Below are 25,457 nucleotides of genomic sequence, written 5' to 3'. Positions count from 1 at the left end.
ATCGCTTTCTGATACGCTCGTTTCGGAACCATCGTTGGATTCTTCAACTCTTTGCATTTGAGAGGATGGGTCGGAGTCTTCATCTTCACTTGTTTCTTCTTCAGTATCATGCTCGTTTTGTTCATGCCTCTGCATATCATACTTCCTACTAAAGGTTTTATCGCATCGTGAACAAGCATAACGGTTGGACATATCCAACGTATTCATGTTGACTCGATAATTATTTGTTGGGAAATGAAGAAAATTAACGTTCAACCTTGTAATAATAAGTAATCATGAAACGCGCGTGAAAGGACTTTGATTACTCACATAGTTTTACGGATTCTTGCGGATTCTTACGGATTCTTATGGATTTTTACGTATTCTTACGGATTTTTACGGATTCTTATGGATTCTTACGGATTTTTACGGATCCTTATGGATTCTTACGGATTTTTATGGATTCTTACGGATTCTTACGGATTTTTACGGATCCTTACGGATTCTTACGGATCCTTACGGATTCTTACGGATTTTTACGGATTCTTATGGATCCGTAAAAATCAGTAAGAATCCGTAAGAATGCGTAAGGATCTGTAAGAATCCGTAAGGATCCGTAAAAATCCGTAAGAATCCGTAAGGATCCGTAAAAATCCGTAAAAATCCGTAAGAAACCGTAAGAATCCGTAAGAATCCGTAAGGATCCGTAAAAATCCGTAAGAATCCGTAAGAATCCGTAAAAATCCGTAAAAATCCGTAAGAATCCGTAAAAATCCGTAAGAATCCGTAAGAATCCGCAAGAATCCGTAAGAATCCGTAAAACTATGTGAGTAATCAAAGTCCTTTCGCGCGCGTTTCATGATTACTTATTATTACAAGGTTGAACGTTAATTTTCTTCATTTCCCAACAAATAATTATCGAGTCAACATGAATACGTTGGATATGTCCAACCGTTATGCTTGTTCACGATGCGATAAAACCTTTAGTAGGAGGTACAATATGCAGAGGCATGAACAAAACGAGCATGATACTGGAGAAGAAACAAGTGAAGATGAAGACTCCGACCCATCCTCTCAAATGCAAAGAGTTGAAGAATCCAACGATGGTTCCGAAACGAGCGTATCAGAAAGCGATGGACACGAATCGTCAATGACAGCAAACATGGAAGAAACTGAAGACAACCTCGCTTATCGAGGATGGTTAGAGCAAGCCATGACAGCCACCAAGGACTTGAGAGACGAAAAATATCAGAAATACATCTCAGAAGGAATGGAAGAAGAAGACGCTAAAGCAAAGGCTCACGTGAAACTACTGTGGGCAGTTAAACGCATCTTTTTCGATCTTTACTCTCAGTTCTTGCAGCAGAACGTGTACCTCGAAGACGCTGACATCAATCACGAAATCGTGTCCGATCTCACGGAAAGATTAGAGAATGGCATGGAATTCCGGAAAGCCGTACAGAGGGTGTTAGCCAGGCATGGTTCACAATTCGATGGTTTATTCCAGTATCAAGGTGACGATGACGATAATGATGATGGCGGAGAAGAAACGGAGGGTGAAGATGGAGCCTACAACTAAAGGCACAAACATCAGCTTGTCAAATAATAATAATCCAAGAAAACGCTGTCAACATAAATGACAGATTGAACTTCATTGTGTTCATAGCCGACATTTTCTGAATGCCATCCATATACATGTGTTACAATCCATTAAGTTAAGCGAAAATATGGAAAAACGAGAACTTCACTGTAATATCAACAATGAACAGTTAACAATTAGTTTGTTGTTGCAACATAATTTGAGAACATAACTTACATTATTTTTACCTTTGTATCAAATGGAATAGAATAAATGATGATAGTAATAAAGAATCATCCTTGACTATATAGTGTTTCATGTTATCACCATCTGTACTGCGGATGAATGAAGTTGATTTAAAGGAGTCATCTACTGGTTTTAATATAGTATACTTTTGCGAGTCAGGAAGCCGGGTAGGTCATGTGAGTTAAAATGAAAAGTATGGAAGTATGAACAAAACAGTATGGAAAAGTCAGAGAGTTTTGATGGGTAAAAGTCTGGAAGGAGTCGAGTCTGAAATGTCACTATTATAATCACATGTTGGATTACCAATAATTATTGTTGTAAGAAGAGGCAGAGAGAGTCGGTTTTCACCTTGAATAGTATCCCAAGTTCAATGACGCGCGTTGGCCGTGCATGGGGTGATCGATTCGTGAACTGCGAGGCACTTGACATATCTGCTGGTAGGCGGAGAAAGATAACCTTTCACTTTTTAACTGTATAGAAATCATATATCTTTTTGCGCATCGTATCCTATACGTGGCGATGAAGATTGCGCCACGGTGGTGCAATGCCGATATATGGCGCGATAAGGGTAATTCCCGGGGATGACATCACGGTGCTTGCGTAGCTGGTTACGTCATGCGAGGCACTTGACATATCCGCCGGTCGGCGGAGAAAGACAACTTTTTAAATAGGATACTGCATAGATGTCTTTTTGTGCATCGTATCATATGCTAAAAATATCCGTGCAACGTCGCTGCATCGTGTGATAAGGTCGACCGAAAGTCACCCATACGCGGCGATGACGCAACGGTGGTGCAATACCGACGGTGCAATAAGGGTAATTCCCTGGGATGACATCACGGTGGTTGCATGACTGTGTCGTAATACCATTTCATGGTGACGTCATGGCTGACCGGAAGTCTGGGTCAACCCATCGCGTCGTGTGGTCAAAGGCTGACCGGGCTAAAGGTCAGAGGCTGACCGGCTAAAGGTCGTGGATGACCGGGTCAAAGGGCATGTGGTCAAAGGGCGTGGCTGACTCGGTATAAGGTCATGACCGGGTCAAAGGTCAAGTTGGTATGAGGTCTCATCTATAACTACTGATTAAAGTCACTTAAATACTTTTAAAAACCACTTGGAGATGAAAGAGAAGGCTTTTTCTATCGGCTACATATAACAAATTGTTAGCACATCGACCCCTTCCCTCTTCAGGGGCTCCATATTGACAGATTTTCCCATAAATTGGCAAAATACGGAAAAGGAGTGAGTGACTTCGGTAGTATAATAGTAGTATAATAGGATGTGGCAGGTTTAATGGCTACATCTCATTTTTCTCTTGCACTCTGAGATCGAGCAGGCAGAAAATATCATTATTTTGGTGTACAACGTCACGCGACTAGCATGTGATAGTTTCCGTGCCTAGACCCGTTCATATGTTAAGCAATTAATACAGTCCAAACAGAATTATGCATTTAATGTTAATATTAACAATGTTCTTGTAGAATAAAGATTTGCTTACTGATAGTTATGATAAATCTATAGTTTGAGGAGGCCAATGTTTATAGTAGTATCGAGTCCGGAATTGATTTGATTTGCAATCGGGTCTGAATACGTAGTATACACTAGCGTCGTCTGCTACGTAAACTAAATGAGCGAATATGACCAAAACTAATCATTATGTTTATGCAAATTAAAACACTTTCCCCCATTCGGATTTTTGGGGACTCTTAGTATGGTGTTCTATGGACCTCAAAGAAATGTTCTGCATTGGATAAATTCTGTTGCAATTTGTTCCAAGTGAAAAGTTTAAAAAAACTGGACTAGAGTGCGTGACACATGTATTATCTACGGAAGTGCTTGAAGGTCACGTAAGCTCCGCCCCAAAAGATTTTTTGGAGGTCAAGCCTTTCACACGTAAAATTCGTACCGTAATTTGAGTGAAACATAACGGGATGCTCCAGGCTGAAGATATTCATATCTCAATAAATAGAGTAAAATTCACAGAGCAAACTGCGGAAAATTTGATCAATATCGGATTATTCCGATGAAACAGTTCTAGGCATGTCTTCATGAATATTCATTATGTGGGCTGATGATGTCATATTCCCACCTGTTTTGTATTTTATTATATGAAATTATGAAAATACATACCATGATTTTCTTATTTACGAGATAACTGGATATACTCATTTGATTTGCTAGTTCATTACGATTAACTTGCACGCCGAATAAAGAGTACACAATTTTCCTGCGCACGCGCGCGCTGCATCTCCCTATGCTATGAACTCACTATCCCAAGATCATCGCGCAAATTGGCGTCCATTTCCTCTCATGAGCCTGCACGCAAGGGGAGGGGTAGGTGGGAGGGTTCAAATGAGTATATCCAGTTATCTCGTAAATAAGAAAATCATGGTAATTATTTTCATAATTTACTATCAATAACTGGGATATATTCATTAGATTTGCTAGACCAACACGGATTCAACGTGAAGGGAGGCATGTCTAGACTAAGAAAGTGCGTACAAAATAGGGAAATGAAGACACGAAGGCCGCTGCCTTAAAGAAGAATGAAACCCTTGAAACCAGCTGAATCAATATCAAAGAGAAAAATCAAAGGAACACATTGTTGAAAGTTTGAGGAAGATTGAATGAATAATAAGAAAGTTATGAGCATTTGAATATTGAGATCACTAGTGCCATGTAGATCCTCCCATCGGCAATGCGACCAAGATCTGTGATATCACACACGTACAACTCCCTCATTACTTTAGTACTTATTTCACTTATATTCTCACTTTTATAGAGTCTATCACAAGGTGAGGTGTTCTCTTTATGAGATGACAAGTACAGAGGTTTCACAACATTATACCATTGATGAATCGTTTGTCATATGATTAGAATGAGCAAAAAGAAATGTTTTGGGGTATATTTTCAGTGTCCAAATGGGAGAGTTGTACGTGTGTGACATCACAGATCTTGGTCGCATGCCAATGGGAGGATCTACATGGCACTAGTGATCTCAATATTCAAATGCTCATAACTTTCTTATTATTCATTCAATCTTCCTCAAACTTTCAACAATGTGTTCCTTTGATTTTTCTCTTTGATATGGATTCAGCTGGTTTCAAGGGTTTCATTCTCCTTTAAGGACAGAGGAGGCAAATAAGGCCTCATGCGAAGTAAAGTCCTTAAGAACAAGGAAGTGAAGGGATTAGAAGAGCGCCAAAAGGCGGTCCTCAAGATGTCGTCTACGACGATTCCATTGAAAAGAGCCCAAGAAGAAACGATACTTTAGTATCATGGGCCCTCGGCCTATAGTGTCAGAAGGAGAACATCATCACCAACAGACTTGATCGTTTCAACAATCCAGCGTGAAATGATGTCTCGAGGAGCTGCCGCAAACGGCTCGCGCGACAATACAACCAACTGAGTTGGGAAATGTCTGAAGAATGGCAAACAAAGACAAGGGTTAGAAGTCACGCCTAATCTAGGCAAATGTCCGGGAGCGATTTCATAAGTATGCAAAGCTACGTACTGTAAAAGGTTACAGATAAACGGATACAAGAGGGATCTCGACTGATAGACAGACGAAAGATACCCTGAATACCGACCCAAGAGGGAGTTAGTCAAGCGTCAAGAACGACCGACAGGCGCCATGACGGACTAAACCATACAAGCTCAACGTTTGAGAAGAACTTAAGAGGTTGTAAGATTCGGATTGAAGGTAATAATCATCCGTAACCGGAGGGATGATAATCGCCGATGATCAATAAACGATCCGACTTTGTTGAAAAATTCGACAAGAATCGTGATCGGAAGACTGAAACTTGTACGGTTCAGTAAGTGATCAATCAATCAATTCGAGAAGGCAAAAGCGGGGCTAATAAAAGCCACGGTCGGGTCACCGGCTTAATTAATTAAGCCAAGCCGCAACAATGCAAACGTAAGGAATGCGAGATATCTCAGAAGCCCCGCGTGGGGGAAAGCGCCCAGAAGTCGATCTCTGTCTCAAAAGCGTGAGGGCAGAACATCTGCAAAATTCTGATAGAGAGTTGTGGCAGGACGTTTCTAGTTGAAACTTATGTTAAATATAAAACAAAGTCCAGTAGGCAGTTCTTTGTAACGTATTTACAACAGACATTTATTAGGTGAGCTGCATCACTACTCCGCCATCTTAGTAGCAGCCATAGCTTTCTCAGTACAAGTGGTCACGTGTAATAACATAGTATAGTCTACGCTTGCAGACCTTTATCAGTTATCACCACACCTCCCTTTCTTTAAAGAGGTTTATATACACATATATAATACTTCTTAAACTACAGAGTGACAGGGTGGACTACCTGTACACTTACAACAGTACTAAGGGATTATTCTGCCCCTTAAAGCTGGAGTACTGTCGCTGTCAAATATTTCAACAAATAACATTACAGTTAATATATATTTCGTTTTTGCTGTTCATGATGCGACATTTCGTTGACCGGTAGAGACATCTGTTGAGTTGAGTTTTGTGATAGCGATAAATTCAATCCCGTATTGCTGATTAACTTTAACATGCAAATTTATATCATGCACATGCAATCATGCAGTTATCATGGGGTTGTATTAGAGTTCAAACCATTTACAGTTCTAAAGTTATCTTTGAACTCATATGGCTATTTACAAAACGAAAAGCGAAAGTTTTTTGTTTAGTTCGCTTTCCTCTATTTACAAGTTTAAACGATCTGGCGGTTTAACGACTCGTCCGCTTCTGGTTGTTCGGGATGATGATGAAGATGCGCGAACATCAGATGCTGGTTCCGCTTCTGTGCTGTCATCTAGCTCGAAGTCATCCTGTGTTGGTAGTGGAATAGACTCGGCTTGGTGTCTCGGATCTGGCCTGAGGTGACGTCTGTTTCTGCGACGTATCTCGCCTGTAGCTGTTTCAATTTGGTATGATCTGTTATGATTATTGACAGACTTTATGATACCACGTTGTGACCAGGTATTAGTTTTCATGTCTTGGAGTATCACATGATCTCCAGGTTTTAGCTTTGGCACGTCTCGAGCATGTTTTTCGAATCGCTCTTTTTGCTTCACCTTCTGCTCATCCTTTCTTCCCCTCACAGATTTAGTATCAATCTGTTGGTTATTGAGCAATGTATCAAGCATGGGAAGGTTTGACCTAATCTGACGATTGTACAGAAGTTCTGCTGGAGATTTTCCGCATGCTATTGGTGAACTTCGATAGACTTGTAAAGCTCTGTGGATATCTTGTCCACTGTGCAGTGACTTCAGTATGAGATTTTTGACAATCTTCACAGCATTTTCTGCGAGGCCATTTGATTGTGGATAATGTGGACTTGATGTGGTATGGTGAAAATCCCATTCTTTTGCAAAGCTTTTGAATTCTTGACTTGCAAATTGAGGACCATTATCCAAAATCAGTTCGCATGGTGTACCATGACGAGCAAATATTGCTTTCATGTGATTAATCACGGCCTTGCTTGTAGTTGAAGTCATAGTACATACTTCAATGTATTGTGAGTAGTAGTCGACGACGACCATATATTCTCTTTTGTTCAAAGTGAATAGATCTACGGCAACTTTTTCCCATGGACGATCGGGCACGGCATGAGGATATAGGCTTTCAGCCTGTTGTTTTGGTTTGTACATAAGGCATGAAGTACAATTTTGGACCATTTCAGATATGTCTGTATTGATTCTTGGCCAATAGATTACTTCCCTAGCACGTTTCTTACATTTCTCAATGCCTAAGTGACCTTCGTGTACTTGGTTTAGTATGTATCGTCTCATGGAATTTGGAACTACTATTTTAGAACCTTTGAAGATGATTCCATCTGCTTCAGAGAGTTCACTTCTAATGTTCCAGTACTGTTTTATTCTTGCTGGACATTGTTGCTTACTTTCTGGCCAACCATTTCTGATGGTGGCTAGTAACTCTTGAAGCTCTACATCTTTTTTGGTCTCTTCAACAATTTCTTGTCTTTTGTTTGATGTTACTGGCATTGCTTGTATTATCATATATACATAGACTCTGATATCTTCTTCAGTTTCAACATTCAATTCTGCTTTTGGATCTACTGCTCGTGACAGTGTATCAGCAGTGAACATGTATTTTCCAGGTGTATATGACACTTTGAGATCATATCTCTGTATTCTGATTAGTAATCTTTGAATGCGTAGAGGATAATCTGCCAATGACTTAACAAACAATGGAATAAGTGGCTTGTGATCTGTTTCAACTTCTATCTTTTGACCATAGATATATTGATGAAATTTTTCACATCCGTACGTGATAGCTAAGAGTTCTTTTTCTATCTGAGCATAACGTGTTTCTGCATCAGTCATAGCTCTTGATGCGTAAGCTACGGGATGCCAATTTTGCTCATGTTGCTGTAGGAGAACTGCTCCTAGTCCATTTTTTGAAGCGTCAGCTGATATCTTTGTGGGTTTTGTGCAATCATAGAAATGAAGCACTGGTTGACTCATTAGAGCTTCTTTCAGCTCGCATCACGCTTTTTCTTGTTCATTTTCCCACATCCACTCTACTTTCTTGTCAAGCAATATGCGTAGAGGTGCTGACCTTGTTGATAGGTTTGGAATGAATTTTGCTTGGTAGTTTATCATCCCCAAGAACCTTTGTATGTCCTGCTTACATGTTGGTCTTGTCATGTTTCTGATGGCAGCCACTTTTTTAGGATCTGGTCTGACTCCATCTTGGCTGATCAAGTCACCAATGAAAGTCATCTGGTTCACATTGAATTCACACTTGTCTCGATTGAGTTTCAGGTTTGATTTTTGTGCGATGTCTATAACTTTTCTCAGACGATCGTCATGCTCTTCTTGTGTGCTTCCCCATACCACTATGTCATCCATCATGGTATTGACACCAGGTACATCTACGAACAAGTTATGTATTATCTTGTGAAAAACTTCAGGAGCACTACAGATACCAAAAGGTAGTCTCAAGAATCTATATCTTCCGTATGGAGTGATAAATGTACAAAGCTTGGAACTATCTTCATCAAGTTGGATTTGCCAAAAACTTGATGCATCTAATTTACTGAAATACTTGGCTCCAGCAAACTGAGAGGTTATTTCAGCTCTAGAAGGCAATTTATAGTGTTCTCTTTTGATTGCTCGATTTAGATCACGTGGATCTAGACAGACTCTGAGTTGACCATTCTTTTTCTTGACTACAACAAGAGAAGATACCCAATCTGTCGGTTCATCAACCTGTTTGATTACATCCATGTTTTCCATCTTATCTAGCTCCTCTTTTAGTTTCTTTTGAAGTGGAAATGGAACTTTGCGACATGCATGTTGAACTGGTTGTGCATTGCCTTTCAATGTGATGTGGTGTTTGCCTGGAAGACATCCTAATCCTACAAATACATTGTCATAATCTTGCACTACAGTTTTACCTGTTTTTATCTCTGTTTGTTTATCAACATGATAGACGCGTTTTACTAGATATAACTCTTCACTCGTCCTGAGACCTAGCAATGGTTGACGATTTACAGGAATGATTAAACATTGAACACTGTGTTTTATTCCTTTGTACTCCATTTGGACATAACAACTACCTTTTACTGGAATGTTTGTCTCATAGTAACCTGTTAACTTCACTTTGGCTTTTTGTAGTTTTGGTTTCGGTTTCAATTTGTGATAGATTGTTTCTGGGAGAATATTAGCCTGAGCTCCAGTATCTATCTTGAACTCAACTGGCTCATTATTGACTCTCAAATTGACTTTCCACTCTTCCCTTGATTCATGTTCCTGTGAATCAACTGAAAAAATCATGAAACCGTCTGAATCTACCTTTAAGCATGTTAAGTGTTGCGATTCATTTACTTTTGCTAATGGGGTTCGACAACACTTAGCAAAATGATTTTGCTTACCGCACTTTTTACATGTATTACCTTGTGCAGGACATTTTTCTTTGGTATGTCTATTACCACATCTTGTACATGTTTTATTGTTAGTATGATCTTCAGGTTTTGTTTGTCTTGTTTGGTTTGACTTTTTACCAGGAGATTTCTTATTCTTGCTGAGAGAATCAACCGAAATTGAGGCATTTTCTCCGATGGAACTCAACGCTTGGGCCTGCGTTCGAGTTTGTTCAGCCACCCGACAAACTTGCAACGTTTTATCCAATGTGAGATCATCTAGCCTCAACAAATGCTCTCTTAGACCATCATCTAAGATACCACAGATAATTACAATAAAAGTGATGAATGCCCAAAAGTCGACTCTAACATTTTCTGTGGATGCGGGAATTACAGGCCCAGAATCTTCTGCTTCATTAGGCCTATGATTAGAAGTAAATTCTTGCGCATCTGTCTGTACAGACTTTTCCGCCGTTTCTGTTTGTGTGGACATGGTAGACGTTTTTATGGTCGACCTCTTTACCGGGGGGGGGGGGCACTCAGTATATAATGCATAGTGGGTATGTGCCGCGGAGGGGACCCCCATTTTTACACTCAAATTTCCGTTCCAAGGCATAGCATTTTTGTCTTATTGAGAAAAAGAACAAAGAAAGCCGCTCCAAGGCATAGCATTTCCTTCTTATCGAGAAAAAAGAAGAAAGAAATCAGCTCCAAAGCTTCGCATATTTTTCGTTACGCCGTTCCGGTCGCATTGATCTGCTACAATTTTGGTGAAAAGCGGCCGTAGAGCGCTTTTCGACCATCGCCTAAGCGCGAGCGCACCCGGCGGAGGCCGCGCTAGCTGCGTCATGCACGATTGCCCGTTCCATAGGGATGCATACGCACTCACAGAGATACGGAGATCCGTTCCGAGGACCCCCGTTTTCACAAACATTTGTAGTTCCGAAGCCCGTTCCGAGGACCCTCCTTTTTACAATAAGCCCGCTCCAAGGCCCCCGTTTTTTGCCTCGCCCGCGGCACACCCCTACCACTTTTTTGGTCGAGTGCCCCCCCCCCGGGCCTCTTTGCCGTAATTGGTATTTGTTCTACGTCAGCTTCCGAAATATTCGGTTGATCTAGGATTTTCTTTCTTTTGGGGGGTTTGATTATATTCTTGTTTGATGAATCACGATCTTTTGAATGATTTTCTTCTCTTTTTTTTCTTGATGGTATATTTTTGTTGCTTGAGCATAAGTTAAATTATTTTGCAAGCTGACATGTTGAATATTTTTTGCTTCCTTATAATAGGTACATCCTTGATAGGCCGCTGAATGATTAAGGTTACATCTCAAGCATTTTGGGTGATCTTTATTGGGGCACATTTCAAAAGTGTGGGCCTCACCACATCTTACACATCTTAAATGACCCTTGCAATTCTTTTGGATGTGCCCAAATTGCTAGCATTTGTGGCATCTTGTTACAGAAGGGACAAACTCATCAACTACATATTTTTGGTATAGAAAGGAGACATGGTGTGGAAGATTTGGCCCTTTGAATACTAGTAGAAGGGTTGGGGATAATTCACCGTTTATTCTTTTATTGAATCTCTTTACATACGTCACACCTTGTTCTTTCAGGAGCTCATTTAGTTCTTCCTCCGTGATTAGGGTATCTACTTTATGAATAACACCGCGGATTTGAGTTATGGGCAGATATTGTGCAACCTTTACAGGGATTTTTCATCTGTGTTTCATCAATACAAGTAACTTTCAGGCTTCCCTTTTCTTTTGTAATTTTACTCACCTCTCCATACTTCGAGTTAATTTCTTTAATGAGTCTTGCTGGGCTTATTTTGCTTATGCATTATTTCTCACCAACTTCTCTTATTTCTACTATCATAGATTTTTTTCTCATTTCTGGTATTCTGTTCCTTACCTTTTTTACAATTTGAACGCGACCCTTCTTTGTTTTCGAAACTTCCTTTCCTAACTCTTTTGTCATCTTCATTTATAGTTCTTGTACTTGCCTTTCTCTTTTTTCTCTCCACTTTTCGCCACTCCATTTCACTCTCAACTTCTGTAGAACTCTCTCTATCATTTGTTTTATTGAGATGAGATTGAAATATACCTTGTTTTCTATTACTGCTCGGGGTATTCATTACCTAAGTTACCAATTGCGGCTTGGTAATATGCTTATTCTCCAAAAGAAATATCTCTCTTCCGTTTCCATTACCTCTGTTTGGATAGTTTGAATATTATTAGAAGTACCGTTAACATTGGGTTAATTTTGTTAGTATGCTGATTAGTTTACTGTAAATGTGCTTTTGAATTTCGCTGACAGGCTTACCAATCCGCTGTCCGAATCGAAAGAGTTGGTTCATAAGCTTCTCAGACGACTTTCGCTTTTGCTGAACTAAGAGTCGTATATTCCAAATTCATATATATCCACAGAAAATATAGCTCAGATCAGTGCAGCTTTGTTGACTCCAGCCTAGCACTCCTTCCACTCATGTACCTGACTCGGCGAACAAAAAAATGATCTTGGGATAGTGCGTTCATATAGGGAGATGCAGCGCGCGCGCAGGAAAATTGTGTACTTTTTATTCGGCGTGCACGTTAATCGTAATGAACTAGCAAATCAAATGAGTATATCCCAGTTATTGATAGTAAATTAGGTTTATTTAAAAATTTTCTACCAAGAACTAAAACAATTGGACTGACAACTAATTGAGAGCATTAGTTATTTTATTGCTGCAACTTATTTCGTCACAATGGAGACACATCATTTACACATTTATGGAAAAATGAAACAATGATTTCATTTTTACATGAGAAAAAGGAAAGTAGGGGTGTGACATGACATCATCAGCCCAGGATTTTGCTCTGTAAATTTTAATATTTTTAGTAAGATATAAATATCTTCAGACCGGAGTATCCCTTTAACTGGAATTCACCTCCGGAGTAGAATTTGAATTCGTGATTGTGATCAGCGTTCGTGATTCTAATCATGTTCTAGTTCGGTTTCACATGTGCTAAAATTTTTACTGGAGTCATTCAAATTACGATTTTTTACCGTTTGAAAGGGCGGCCAGAAAACCTTGAATTCCCAATACTTAAACAAGTAATGGGAAAGCTGTCCTTACCACTGTCTCAATTTCCTAACTGAATTTCCAATTTGAGATTGAGACAATCTTGAAACCTTTTCTGTTTCTTATCCAATTCCTTTCAAACCTAAGTTTTTCCTTTTAGCATTTTTTAAAATTTTCTATATTTTTTACTGAAGATGTATCGCCCTTAATTGTATCCATGCTTTATGAATGGTGAGTTCAAAATAGAGGCCCATATCAAGATCTTTTGGATAACAAAAGTAAACATTAAAATTGCCAACTCCTCTACTGGAAATTACAACAATACCAAGAATTATCCGTAAGACAACTGACAAGAAAACCCCTCTTACATCCATCAATTTTAATCAATGTATCATTTAGATCAGTTTTAATCAATTGAAAATGCAAATTCTTCTCATGATAACATATTACATATAAGTTAATTTTCTATCTACATCAATAAGTATACAGTGAAATATTCAAGGAATATACAAGTGTTCATTTCCAGAAATCAGACTGGATTTCAATCAGGGGGTATTCCCCTCGTGATCTAAAACAGCATTGCAGGCAAAGCTGGACATGTTGCAAGAGTCTTCATTTACAATTGATTATCAAATTTGCAAGTGATAGATGAATTTCAACACAGTAAAGCAATTTTTTACTTTTACTGCAAAAAGTAAAATAGTGATCAATTGCAAATTTGTAATTCATAGCAAGATTGTGATTGATTTAGAGTTCCAAAATTGAGTTGCAATTGATCAAAATATTCTTTCAATTTCAAAAACCTTTTTCATTGTGGAGTCTTACATCATTAACATTTCATATCATATCCAATAAATGAAGTGATGAGACGCAAAACTGATCAACCTCTGCGATAAATGCTCATATATAATGATACAATTCAAACCATAATTGTTCACAATACAGAGTTTTTGCAACAGCTATGCAGACGCTTTCTAAAACATAGAGAATCTTTTATCAAATGCCCTTCACAATGAAGTCTTTGTCGTGAGTCGGTGAATTGAATCTCTGGACAAACTAAATATTTGCAATTTTTGGTCAGCATTGAAACATCGGATGAAACTGCTGTTCCCATTCACCTACCCTCGACAAAGACTTCATTGTGATTTGACTGACACTTTCAATGCATTTGCTGCGTTGTAGGATCCATTCTCCGGCGCTGTGTGAAAGCTCCCTCATAAGAAAACAAGGCATAAGCAATGTTGTGTCTCGCCCACTTGTGAAAATGACCAGAAATATCGCGATTTGCAAGGGCATGCAACAGAATTGTATCAAAAGTTCATTGTGAAATAACTGGGATGGAATAAGATTTGTCGTGAGAGTCTTGCATGTAAACTTTAATGTTGACCTCAAAATGACCTTTGACCTTATCACGTGACCTCCGAAGACAATGCAGGTCTCTTAGGTACAGCCACAACCCAAGTTTGATTTGAAATTGACTTATGGATGCGGAGTTATTTGTCATAAGAGTCTTGCATGTAAACTTTAATGTTGACCTAAAAATGACCTTTGACCTTACCATGTGACTTCCGACTGCAACATAACATGAGAGGCCTTTGTCAATTCCCACCACATTATGATTTCGAACTGAATATGTTTCATTTTAATGTTATTTATTGTATATATTTATATATTGTACATATTTATCTGCATATGTATATGTACTTGTGTTTTAAATCAGATGTGGAAATAAATTTGAATTGAAAGTTTCTTAAGTACATCTTCCATCCAAGTTTTATTAAAAAGTGACTTACGGTTGCAGAGTTGTGTCATCAGAGAGTCTTGCATGTAAACTTTAACATTGACCTGAAAATGACCTTTGACATTACCATGTGACCTCAGACTGCAGCATAACATGCAAGTCCCTTCAGTACATCAACAACAAACGTTTGGGCGAAACGTGACTTTCGGTTGCGGAGTTGTAGGTCATAAGAGAGTCTTGCATGTAAACTTTAACGTTGACCTGAAAATGACCTTTGACCTTACCATGTGACCTCCGACTGCAGCATAACATGCAGGTCCCCGAAATACATCTACCATCTAAGTTTGGGTGAAAAGTGACTCAGTTGCAGAGTTGTTTGTCATAAGAGTCTTGTATGTAAACTTAGACGTTGACCTGAAAATGACCTTTGACCTTACCATGTGACCTCAGACTGCAGCATGACATGCAGGTCCCCTAAGTGCATCTACCATCCAAGTTTGGTTGAAAAGTGACTTACGGTTGCGGAGTGATGTGTCATAAGGTTTGTGACGGACGGACAACATTTGGATCCCTTAGTCTTACCTTCACCTCTGGTGGGCGAGACAAAAATGGCGTATCAAACCAGAAAATGACCTGTTACTAAATGTAGTACTAGTATGATAAGGTGATATTATGGTTAGAAGTGATTTTACAAGTCTATCAAATCATTATAATGATTACCAGTGATAACAACAGTGCAGTGCAAATCAATTGTACACAGCCAAATACTTGCTTTACAAAGTCGTCTCATCAACAATGAATGCAATAAATGAAATTACCACTACTTTACATATGAATTAAGATGTGTGTATTGGAACAAGTCTAAAAATCTTTTCATGTACTGTATTAAAAACACAGAGCAGTTATGCATGTCCTTAAAGGCATAGGTAAATAATCCTCTGATTTTTAAATGTTCAGTGATTGAATCAAACTAACTGAACTATTCATACTGTGAATATTGTATAGGGATGCCAGTTTAAATTGATCAGAGGGCCTGAAAATCACCTAGAATACAATATTTTGTACACAATAATGCTAAAACTATGGCCTGAAAATAAATAGCCAGAGCCTGAATTCAGTCTTTTGCCTGAAAACTGGCATCCCTAATTGTAACACAAAATAGTTTTTAATAAGGGGCCTAATTTGCAACATTTTAATGAGGCAAATACAGCCCTCTGACAACAATGTTCAATGCTCAGCGAGATTGAATAGTTCTCATCTTTCTATTGGATAGTGTAGGTCTACTGTAGAACTAGTATTAGAATCTAATCATGTTACTACTGCTATGCATTAAAAAGATATGATTTGAATTATGAAAAAAGGGGGCCTTATTTACCCCACTCTCCCCTATTGCTTTAAAACATAGCTGGAAACACCATTTTAATTTCATCTCATTCACTAATATGTGTTATACTATTTTTAATGATTTGTCAGTCATAGATATTTTGAAAGCACCTGCAAGAATTTTTTTTTTCTTCCATATGAACAATATAAAATAAAACATTAATCACATTCGGTACGTATTAAATAAGACCTTTTTTAATATTAGTCTATGCTTTCAATGTGAATCTTAGTCCATGGAACATCTTTCATGCCACTTATCAGTCTGAGTTAATTAATGAGATTTATTTGAATTACACTGGCACAGATGATAGCATTCTCCTGGAGTTTTCTAGTTAAAGGTAAATTCCAGTTCTGGTAACGATCTAAAAATTACTTTTTACAGAATATAATATAATGACCACCCAAGTGTCTGTTTGTATGAATGAAAAATATGTGCCAAAGGATTCTGGAAGAAATTGTGTAATTGCTGAGAAATAAGCAAAATAAGCGCGGATTCGGTCACTTCCGTCGGGTCTTTATTCCAGCAATAATAATACACTGTCCCACGTGTGCCTATCTGTGTTGGCAATCTTCAGTGTGATCGTATTTCAGCTTAGATTTTATGATTTCACAAAGTTCAGTTTATGTAACTGTACCAGATCTAGATCCACGATGATAAAGTCATACTTAACCTTGGTTTTACAGACTTTCTCACGAAATTAGTGTTTTACTGCAACTACTGTAATTTAGCTTTAATCCTCTCAAATATATGAACATGTACAAGCTTTCATGGTTATTGGAAATGTATCTTATCACTGAAATACTGTAATGCAATAAAATACTTAAGACTCAAAACAACTAGTCTTATATCCAATACCTATCTTTTCTTGCATGCACAATTAGATACATTGGAAGAGGTGTCTGAAACGATCGCGATTCTCAATGTGTTCAATTTGACAGGCATAAGTGTTGAAATTGCACAATAATTATGTTAAGTGAATACAGTGTGAACAGAGTAACAAACGTAAAATAAAATAACATACAATGATGCAACCCTGACATAGTAATCTATTAAGGGATTTTCATTACACATTGAGATTTCCTAGAGGTATATCAATCAATAATGGTTGGTTCCCAAAGTAGTTAACACTTACTTGGTCTCTACTATAAACCATCAAAATTCCCATACATTGCTAAAATAATTTTGCATAAAAGTCTGTCAATCAAATTAAATGAAATTAAAAAGCAAATAATTTTATAAAAAAATATATGGACTATTATAACTGTTTCGCCATGCAGTGTGGTTCTTGAAAAACCACCCAAAATAAATTTGGGCATTTAAATAGTCCATATACATGTATCTGTCATATACCAATTATTAACAAACTACAAAATTCCTTGCCTTATATACCATTTTTTCTGTGATATCAAAATATCACAAACAGTATTTCTTTTTTATAATATGTTAATCATTCAGTATTAATTCTTTCATGATATACATGCTAATAACCAATAAGGGGGGGGGGGGAGCAGAATCAAACTGTTCCTAGGGCATAGCTCATGGATAAATATATGAACAACTCCACTGTTAAACAATCAGGTATATAAGAAAACAATGGTAGTTATAATTTTGTTGCATTCCATAGTCAAGATAATTGATATATGAAATAAAGCAACTTTCAACAATATGTGTAGAATCTGTGGAAATAATGTAAATAATAGATAAAACACAAACAAGGGCAAAATCAAAGGGAAATCCTGTCTTATAAACTGGAAATAAAACTGAACTTTAAAGCAAAAGAACATAACCATAAACATTCAAGAATATCTGTGTTTTATTTGTTAGAGTATCATAACTAACAACTAACACACAAAACACAGGAATCAATCCTATTCCCATGTGTTGAAGCTCTTTACACTTAATTGTAGACTTGTTTTATCTTTTGAAATGTTCTAAGTTAAATTATGGGAGATCTAAATGCCTTGAGATAAAATCATCAATGTATACTAATTTTTACTTTACTTGCTATTTACTAGCTAAAAACAAGAAATTCATCTTTGAGGTCTTAATAAAATTGCAGTTGGCATTCAAAGTATGCTATTTATAGGAAATTGAATATTAAACATTTCAAGTGCTGTCAACAAAGAATGATTTCATTCATTATGAAAAGCTGAATGGTAATGCAAAACCTCTAACTTGATTATAAAATCTTTCTAGAAATGTAAGCAATTCTGTACTCCTAACACATTGTATGTTATTCTAGCTATACAGATATATATTTCTTTAAGCAGCAACAGCTTCTTTACTTTTTGAAAAGGGTATAAATATTAACCTCCCAAGGATAAATTAATTACTATTCTTAATGAGGATTTCAGTATCAAACATACACATCTATACAGCATGGAAGGAAACTTGTAATGTGATTTGTTTGCATCGTAAACCTCAATAACAAAATACATTAATGTACACATGATTTCATGAATAATTTATAATAAAAGCAAGAAATTTGCTAAAAGCAGACATGGAAATGAATGTCTATTCTATTCATTCAGTTGATGATGTCTTGATCTGCCAAACTCAGTATAGCAGTAAGTACTGAATAGTTTTACAATGTTCTTGTATTACTGATGACATCATCATGACAATTACAACAGAGAAGGATCAGTGTTGTCTCCTTTACAGGATCACTACTACATAGGCAAGCCAATTGCAATTCTCATATCCATAGAAGCACTACCAAAGTAGAAGGGTCTCACCCATCCTTGGAAACATCATCCTTTGTCCATACTTTATCTCATCTCAGCTGGGACATGTTACAACTAAGCAAAGGTTTGATGAAAAAGAGTCGGAGAGTGGCACTTAAGATACGACGGAATTTCACAATAATTTATAAAGACTGTTCTCAGTGACGCTTTCTTTATTCCATTTAGGTTTCCTTCCAAGTTAAGGAAATGATCCGCATCTTTTTGTTCATACAAGAGGTACCTTCTCCATGATGAATCAGTCACAGCAAACATGGAAGCTTCCTCAGGGTTTCTCAAGTCTATTGTCATGTTAAAAGTGCATGCTCTGGCGTCGCCCACGAGAGGGGCCTAAGGAGACAGAAGTGAATGAAAATCGTTAGAAAGAAGACAAAATTTCAATTATTTAGACAATTTAATCCATGCAAAATTTCAATTCATATAATTTATAATCAACTTCTACTATTTACTAAACCCTAACCTTAATCTTTGAATTAGAACCCATAAAGACACAAGTTGAGTACTAAACCTGCTTTATAAAACAGAAATACCAGTTAGAGTTGATCTGAGAGCATAAACTTCAGCTAATAAGCTTGATTATTAATATACTAACTTACTAAGGCTTCTCTTTGAATTGTACTTTAAAAAATTCAAAGCCTGATTTTAGGATTTTCTTGAAAACTTAAAAAAACCTAAAACTTGAAGAAAATAAAATGTATGACGAGAGCATAAAAGCATAATCGCCTGAATCTCGTTCTAGTAGGAGAATGATACTATGAACAAATGAAAGTTAATCTGTTGACAAACTAACTCAATTTCATACTTGTATATGTACCCATGGAACAACTGACTATAGTCATTTGGTTTATACAAGCAGGTTATTACAATGCATTTACATCTAATAAAGAGAGTTATTAAACTACAACTTTCACTTTTCAATGTTTTCTACTAATTTATTGAAGATGTGAAGTTTGCAAGAGTGGATTATTAAACAATTTAAGTTAGATAGATGATTATCAGGGTGTTTACAACAGTGTGATATTCCCTCAAAACAATAGTCATGTAATTCTAACAATTCACAAAATTAATAAGTTTAAAATCCTTTCCAACTGTTGAATTTGTTTTCATACTATAAAAAAAATGAGGTTTGAAGTTGCAAATAACCTTTATTTGAACTAAAACAACAGAAGCATCACACTGTTCAAAAGGGCATCTTAACAAACCTACTTAAAAAATACATTTTTTTTAAATGTATAATACATGATACAAACAAATATCAATGCATGCATGTATCAATACAACATTTCTATAATATGAACAGTTCCATTTGGTTGAGACTTTGTTCACACATTACTTGATACAACCTTCATAAAACCAACCCCAAACAATACAAAATTGGGGAAGTGAAAAGATTAAAGGTATGTACTTTGTACTCCAGTCTACAATGGCTACACTGGAATGGTAGGGGTGCTCAGTCAAACTTTTATTTTCTATTATGCTTCAGCTATGATACCATTACAGTAGTGTGTCACATCAATTGCACATATATTACATAAAGACAAATTCATTCATTTTTAACACTGTTTAAGTCATATGTAAACAGTGTTTGAATGTATGAGAATGGGGATAATAAGGTTGCATGTCTAGTAGTTATGATAAGGTGATATCATTAGTATGTTTATATAGTGATACCAATATTGGAAAGAGTAATGCAGTGTTTGATGGGAAAAATGCCCAAAACTAAATTTGGGGAAGAAAAAAATAGTGAAAAAATATTTATATTTATGGAAACACATCAGAGGGTAAAAAAAAAGCAAGGTATATAATAGGTACAAGTTTGCCATCTGTGTATATAGCATTCAAAATGACAGACAAACTGTCTGCCAACAATTATAAAGGAGTATTATTATATTGTATGAACAGATTATTCACTATAAAATGAAAGGGCCTTTGGAATGGAAGTTGACATTGAGAAAAAAAATCCCTAATATAATTCAGTAAATAATCAAATTCAAACTTGATTTACAAAGCAGTATCTTCATATTTGACTTCTAAATCCTTATCATAAACGAAAAAATACAAATAGATTTGTCTTCATGGATTTCCTTTATAATACATGTAGATGCATATGGAATTATAAATGGTTTTGTTGGAAATGGCCTTTATGGGACTGGGCAGACACAGCTTTTCAGGGATTATCAGGAACATCATATGAGATGAATTCATGTAAAATACATAAATTAAGTATTAGTATTAGATGGGTATTAAACTTAGCAAACAGTATCAGTAAAAAATTCAAACAAATTTTCATCTTTCCACAATCAATTTACTCTCCTTATGATTCTGTGTTACATTCTCACAAATCTAACATTTAAAGATTGATAATGATGATGAAAGAGAATTGAAATAAGAAATACAATGTAAGCAGTTCTTACAAACCTATTAAATCAACTTTATAAAAAGCTTTTTTTCTCTACACACAAAGAAACTTATTATACTACCAGTAAATTCTGATGCAACTAAACTCAACTAGTGATGAGCTCAGATCTCTACAAATTACATGAGAAAGTCTTCAAAGTTTTTAAACTATTTTCTATCCATACACCAATGAGGGGCAATTTACAGAAATTGAATAACCTATTTTTCAAGTGGTTGGCTGTGTTGCAATTAATCATACTACATCTCTCAGAGATGATGTTGACAAAAACCAACAATGCTAATATTATACAGATATTGCCTACCTAGAGTTTCAATATAACATTTCCTCTCCCCGACGGAGTTATATTTTTCCCAAGGGATTGTATTTTGCCTGAAGCGCGCAGCGCTGAGGGAAAATATTATCCCGAGGGAAAATATAGCTTCGGAGGGGAGTTGAAATGTTATTTATTAAAACGATAGACCAGGCAATATCTGTTATATTATGTAGTCTATGTGGATTCGCCATCAGAAATTGCATTCATCATCTCGCTCAAACCCGAAATTCTTGCTACCGCTCTGATCCATCTACGTCATAATATATTTTTTTTGAAAATACATCAAGCGCGTTCTTCATGCAATCGACGTGTTAACATTAGCGCGTACATCAAATAAACTACCTTGTTACGTAACTTGTATGCAGCGAGTGACGTCACCTTAGTGAATATAACGCCGCAATTGACAATACAACGCAGTATATTCCCTGAGGTGACGTCAAAACCTAGAATATAACAAATGAGATCCTCGCAGCTATGGTCACGTGATGGCGTATTGACCTATCACTGATTCGAATCTACATAACCTATGTAATATAAAGATTTATACAACATCACTAAACTGGTTTACTATTCTTTTTTTAAACAGATAAGTAAAACAGTAAAGCTAAGCTAAGAACTGTAAACTGCATTTTTCTTTTATTTCTGTAAAAAAAAATGCTTTCTGGAAAAGTATGATCAACAAGGTTGCATTACTTTACAACAAATACAATAATGAAATTAAAATACAGTGGAACTTTATGAGAACATGCACCTACAGTATGTCAGAGTTAAAAAATGGCTTTATAACAAAATAGAAGGCAGGCCTTTACTGAAGTCAATAGGAATCTAATACTACTTGGGATATCAACATTCCAACGTAAAGCTATTACTACCTCTCTCTAAAACTAGGGGGGAAAAATCAATTCATGAATCATGGGAAATAAATCTAAACTAAACTAGTGGACTGAACAACAAATTGGATGAAAAATGAATAACATAAAAGGGGAATGACGTCTGGATCGTTACCTATGCCTTGCATTTCAAAAGATTTTTCTTTTTAATATTCATGATGCTTACAACAAAACGGGAAATAGAACTGAAAAAGTAAAAATCAGTTTGTATGAAATAAAATGGTTAAGAAGTAATGGATGGCTTGATGTACATGCAGTGATAAAGATATGCATGTATGGTGAATGGTGAACTGCAATATAATATTGCATTCACCAATGTTATGAATATGGGATTTAATTCTAAATCTAGGCTTGCATATTTTGCTCCTTTTCTTTTTTGTTTTCATTCATCCTTTTCCAAGATGAGTGATATAATACCTGTGATTTACAAAAAGATTCTGTTTCGATCTCCCCCTTGAATCCTCTGTCAGAAAATTGGAAAAAAATAAAGAATACACAGATACAAGATCACAAAAAAAAACATTCAAAATAGAAAGCAAGGACAAGTTTTGAAAGAAATTACTGCAATCAGCACACATTGGAGTATGCATATACTGAATTTGTATCAAGTACAATCTAATATAATAAACAATATCATTATTCATTCAATCAGCCATGCTTACTAACAGGCATAACTATCAAAATATTTTCATTTTAGGAAAATCAGGGAGAAAAATGTAATGTCTCCTGTCTACATGTACCTTCAAATACAAATCCCCTAAATCCCCTCTGTAAATAGGGCTTCAAACTGCTTCCCTATCATATTTTTTTCTTTCACATTGATAACATATTTTCTTATTATTTTTAAAGAAATGGGTGGGGCATGTGGTGTAAAACTTTCTGAACAAACACAAAATCATAATTGCATGTGGTTGAAGTCGCTGACCTCTGATCTATTTCTCTTTCTCCATACAGAATAGAATAAGCCTTTTAAAAATGATTAAAAAGATTATCAACCCTCTACTACAATGCTATCCACAGTTTCATCTTCCATGAGAGAGTATCAAACCTTCTAAAATATGCATAAGTAACAAAGCAAAGATATGGCTATGATTCATTGCTGCATGCGTCACATAGAACATGTATTTTTAATCATCATTAGACATGAAATAATGGATATAGGCATGATGCAAGCAGAGCATTAATAACATGAAATATGCACAAACCACAAACTTGCAGTTGTAATAGACAGCTCTTCATGCAATAAAGTGGCATGGGCTCATTCTTATTCTAAACCTTGACCCCCCCCCCCCCATCTCCCCCAGCCCCACAAAAATAACACATACTTTCAAGCTGAAATTATTTTAATACTTCTACAAACTATGATACTGAAGCTATGACTACTTCTTTTACTGCTTCTACTACTCAGGGACAGGTCGAGGGTATTTTATGGAGGGTGGGGGGGGGGGGAGGGAAGACAACCTTTAAGTAATAACTTTTATGTGACCTAGACCTTTCTTACTTCTTGAAAAACAAGGCAAACGCCAAGCGTTGTCTCGCCTGCATATTGCAGTCATGAAGAGACTGCATGTCAAAACTACATGTATGCTATATGACTTAGATGGACCTCTGTTACGAGTTTGGCGATCCCACCTCGAAGCTATAGAAAGTTATTGTGTGTACAACACAGCAGGGCCAGTCATGGAAAGTTCATTGACCTTTGACCTTAATCAAATTAAACTCACATTCGAACTTGACCTGCACCTTCAAGAGATGGACCTCTTGTTTGAATTTGGCAATCCTACCTCGAAGATATAAAAAGTTATTATGTGTACAACAAAGCACAGTGCAAGTCATGGAAAGTTCATTGACCTTTGACCTTAATCAAATTCAACTCACATTTGAACTTGACCTGCACCTTCAAAAGATGGACCTCTTGTATGAATTTGGCAATCGTAACTCAAAGATATAGAAAATTATTGTGTGTACAGCACAGCACAGTGCCAGTCATGGAAAGTTCATTGACCTTTGACCTTATTCAAATTCGGCTCACATTTGAACTTGGCCTGCACCTTCAAGAGATGGACCTCTGTTATGAATTTGGCGATCTCACCTCGAAGCTATAGAAAGTTATTGTGTGTACAACACAGCACAGTGCCAGTCATGGAAAGTTCATTGACCTTTGACCTTATTCAAATTCGACTCATATTCGAACTTGACCTGTGCCTTCAGGAGATGGACCTCTGGTATGAATTTGGTGATCTCACCTCGAAGATATAGAAAGTTATTATGTGTACAACACAGCACAGTGCCAGTCATGGAAAGTTCATTGACCTTTGACCTTATTCCAATTCAACTCATATTCGAACTTGACCTGTGCCTTCAGGAGATGGACCTCTGGTATGAATTTGGTGATCCCATCTCGAAGATACAGAAAGTTATTATGTGTACAACACAGCACAGTGTCAGTCATGGAAAGTTCTTTGACCTTATTCCAATTTGACTCATATTCGAACTTGACCTGTGCCTTCAGGAGATGGACCTCTGTTATGAATTTGGTGATCCCACCTCGAAGCTATAGAAAGTTATTGGGTGTACAAAGTTATTATGTGTACAACACAGCACAGTGCCAGTCATGGAAAGTTCATTGACCTTTGACCTTTGACCTTATTCCAATTTGACTCATATTCGAACTTGACCTGTGCCTTCAGGAAATGGACCTCTGGTATGAATTTGGTGATCCCACCTCGAAGCTATAGAAAGTTATTGGGTGTACAACACAATTGTTGACGACGACGACGCCGGAAATAGTGATACCTATGTCTCGCTCCGCTACGCAGGCGAGACAATTATAAGGGGAGGCACTACTACTACTACTGCAGATAGAACTACCTGACCATTTCAATGTTGTGAGTATATTTAGCTCGTAGGAATAGCTTATTGTAATATTTACTTGTATGAATTGGTACATGTTGTTGGGTTAAGAAGGAAAATTGTCATGGCAACGAAGAACAGGCCCTTTAATTGCTAAGCACGGTAAGACAAGTTCTCATTTCTTATCTTGATAAAAACTATTCATGCTCGTGCATTATTATGCTGATCAAAACATGATTATTTCAGATAGAACCTAAATCTTACACCAGGAAGGGAAAGGGAAATATTGTGAATAAATGATATGCAGAGTACAGACTTTTCAATATACGTTGTCCCTCATAAATTTTCATTTTCACATTTCTTAAATGATATATTGC

At 36.7% G+C, this 25,457-nt stretch overlaps 3 protein-coding genes across 4 annotated transcripts in view; all 3 read right to left on the bottom strand.

Annotated features, from left to right (window-relative positions):
* Positions 1-6,487: 6,487 nt before the first annotated feature.
* LOC135153476 (uncharacterized protein K02A2.6-like) lies at positions 6,488-8,131 on the bottom strand. Its single transcript, XM_064096108.1, has one exon. It carries the CDS (start codon positions 8,129-8,131, stop codon positions 6,488-6,490), a length of 1,644 nt encoding a protein of 547 aa, XP_063952178.1.
* Positions 6,513-10,725, bottom strand: LOC135153787 (uncharacterized protein K02A2.6-like). The gene has a single exon (XM_064097920.1). It carries the CDS (start codon positions 10,286-10,288, stop codon positions 8,294-8,296), a length of 1,995 nt encoding a protein of 664 aa, XP_063953990.1. The 5' UTR covers positions 10,289-10,725; the 3' UTR covers positions 6,513-8,293.
* Positions 10,726-13,116: 2,391 nt separating this feature from the next.
* The window catches only part of LOC129258019 (cyclin-dependent kinase 17-like), a 47,176-nt gene continuing 34,835 nt past the window's right edge, over positions 13,117-25,457 (bottom strand). Inside the window, exons 8-9 of one of the 2 annotated variants that reach the window (XM_064097775.1) lie at positions 22,645-22,690; positions 16,037-18,935 (exon numbers count right to left, since the gene is read on the bottom strand). In XM_064097775.1, the coding sequence (XP_063953845.1) occupies positions 18,893-18,935; positions 22,645-22,690 (89 nt within the window). In that variant the 3' untranslated portion in view covers positions 16,037-18,892. Of the gene's footprint in view, positions 18,936-22,644; positions 22,691-25,457 lie in introns of both variants that reach the window. The other variant, XM_064097774.1, reaches the window with a different exon arrangement.

The sequence above is a fragment of the Lytechinus pictus genome, chromosome 3, assembly GCF_037042905.1.
Source record: "Lytechinus pictus isolate F3 Inbred chromosome 3, Lp3.0, whole genome shotgun sequence".
Classification (NCBI taxonomy): domain Eukaryota; kingdom Metazoa; phylum Echinodermata; class Echinoidea; order Temnopleuroida; family Toxopneustidae; genus Lytechinus; species Lytechinus pictus.
This window is presented reverse-complemented; position numbering and strand designations above follow the sequence as displayed.

What these genes read in the sequence shown, in the direction of transcription:
- LOC135153476 (XM_064096108.1), bottom strand. Translation starts at nt 8,131, where the DNA reads ATGACTGATGCAGAAACACGTTATGCTCAGATAGAAAAAGAACTCTTA.
- LOC135153787 (XM_064097920.1), bottom strand. Translation starts at nt 10,288, where the DNA reads ATGCCTTGGAACGGAAATTTGAGTGTAAAAATGGGGGTCCCCTCCGCG.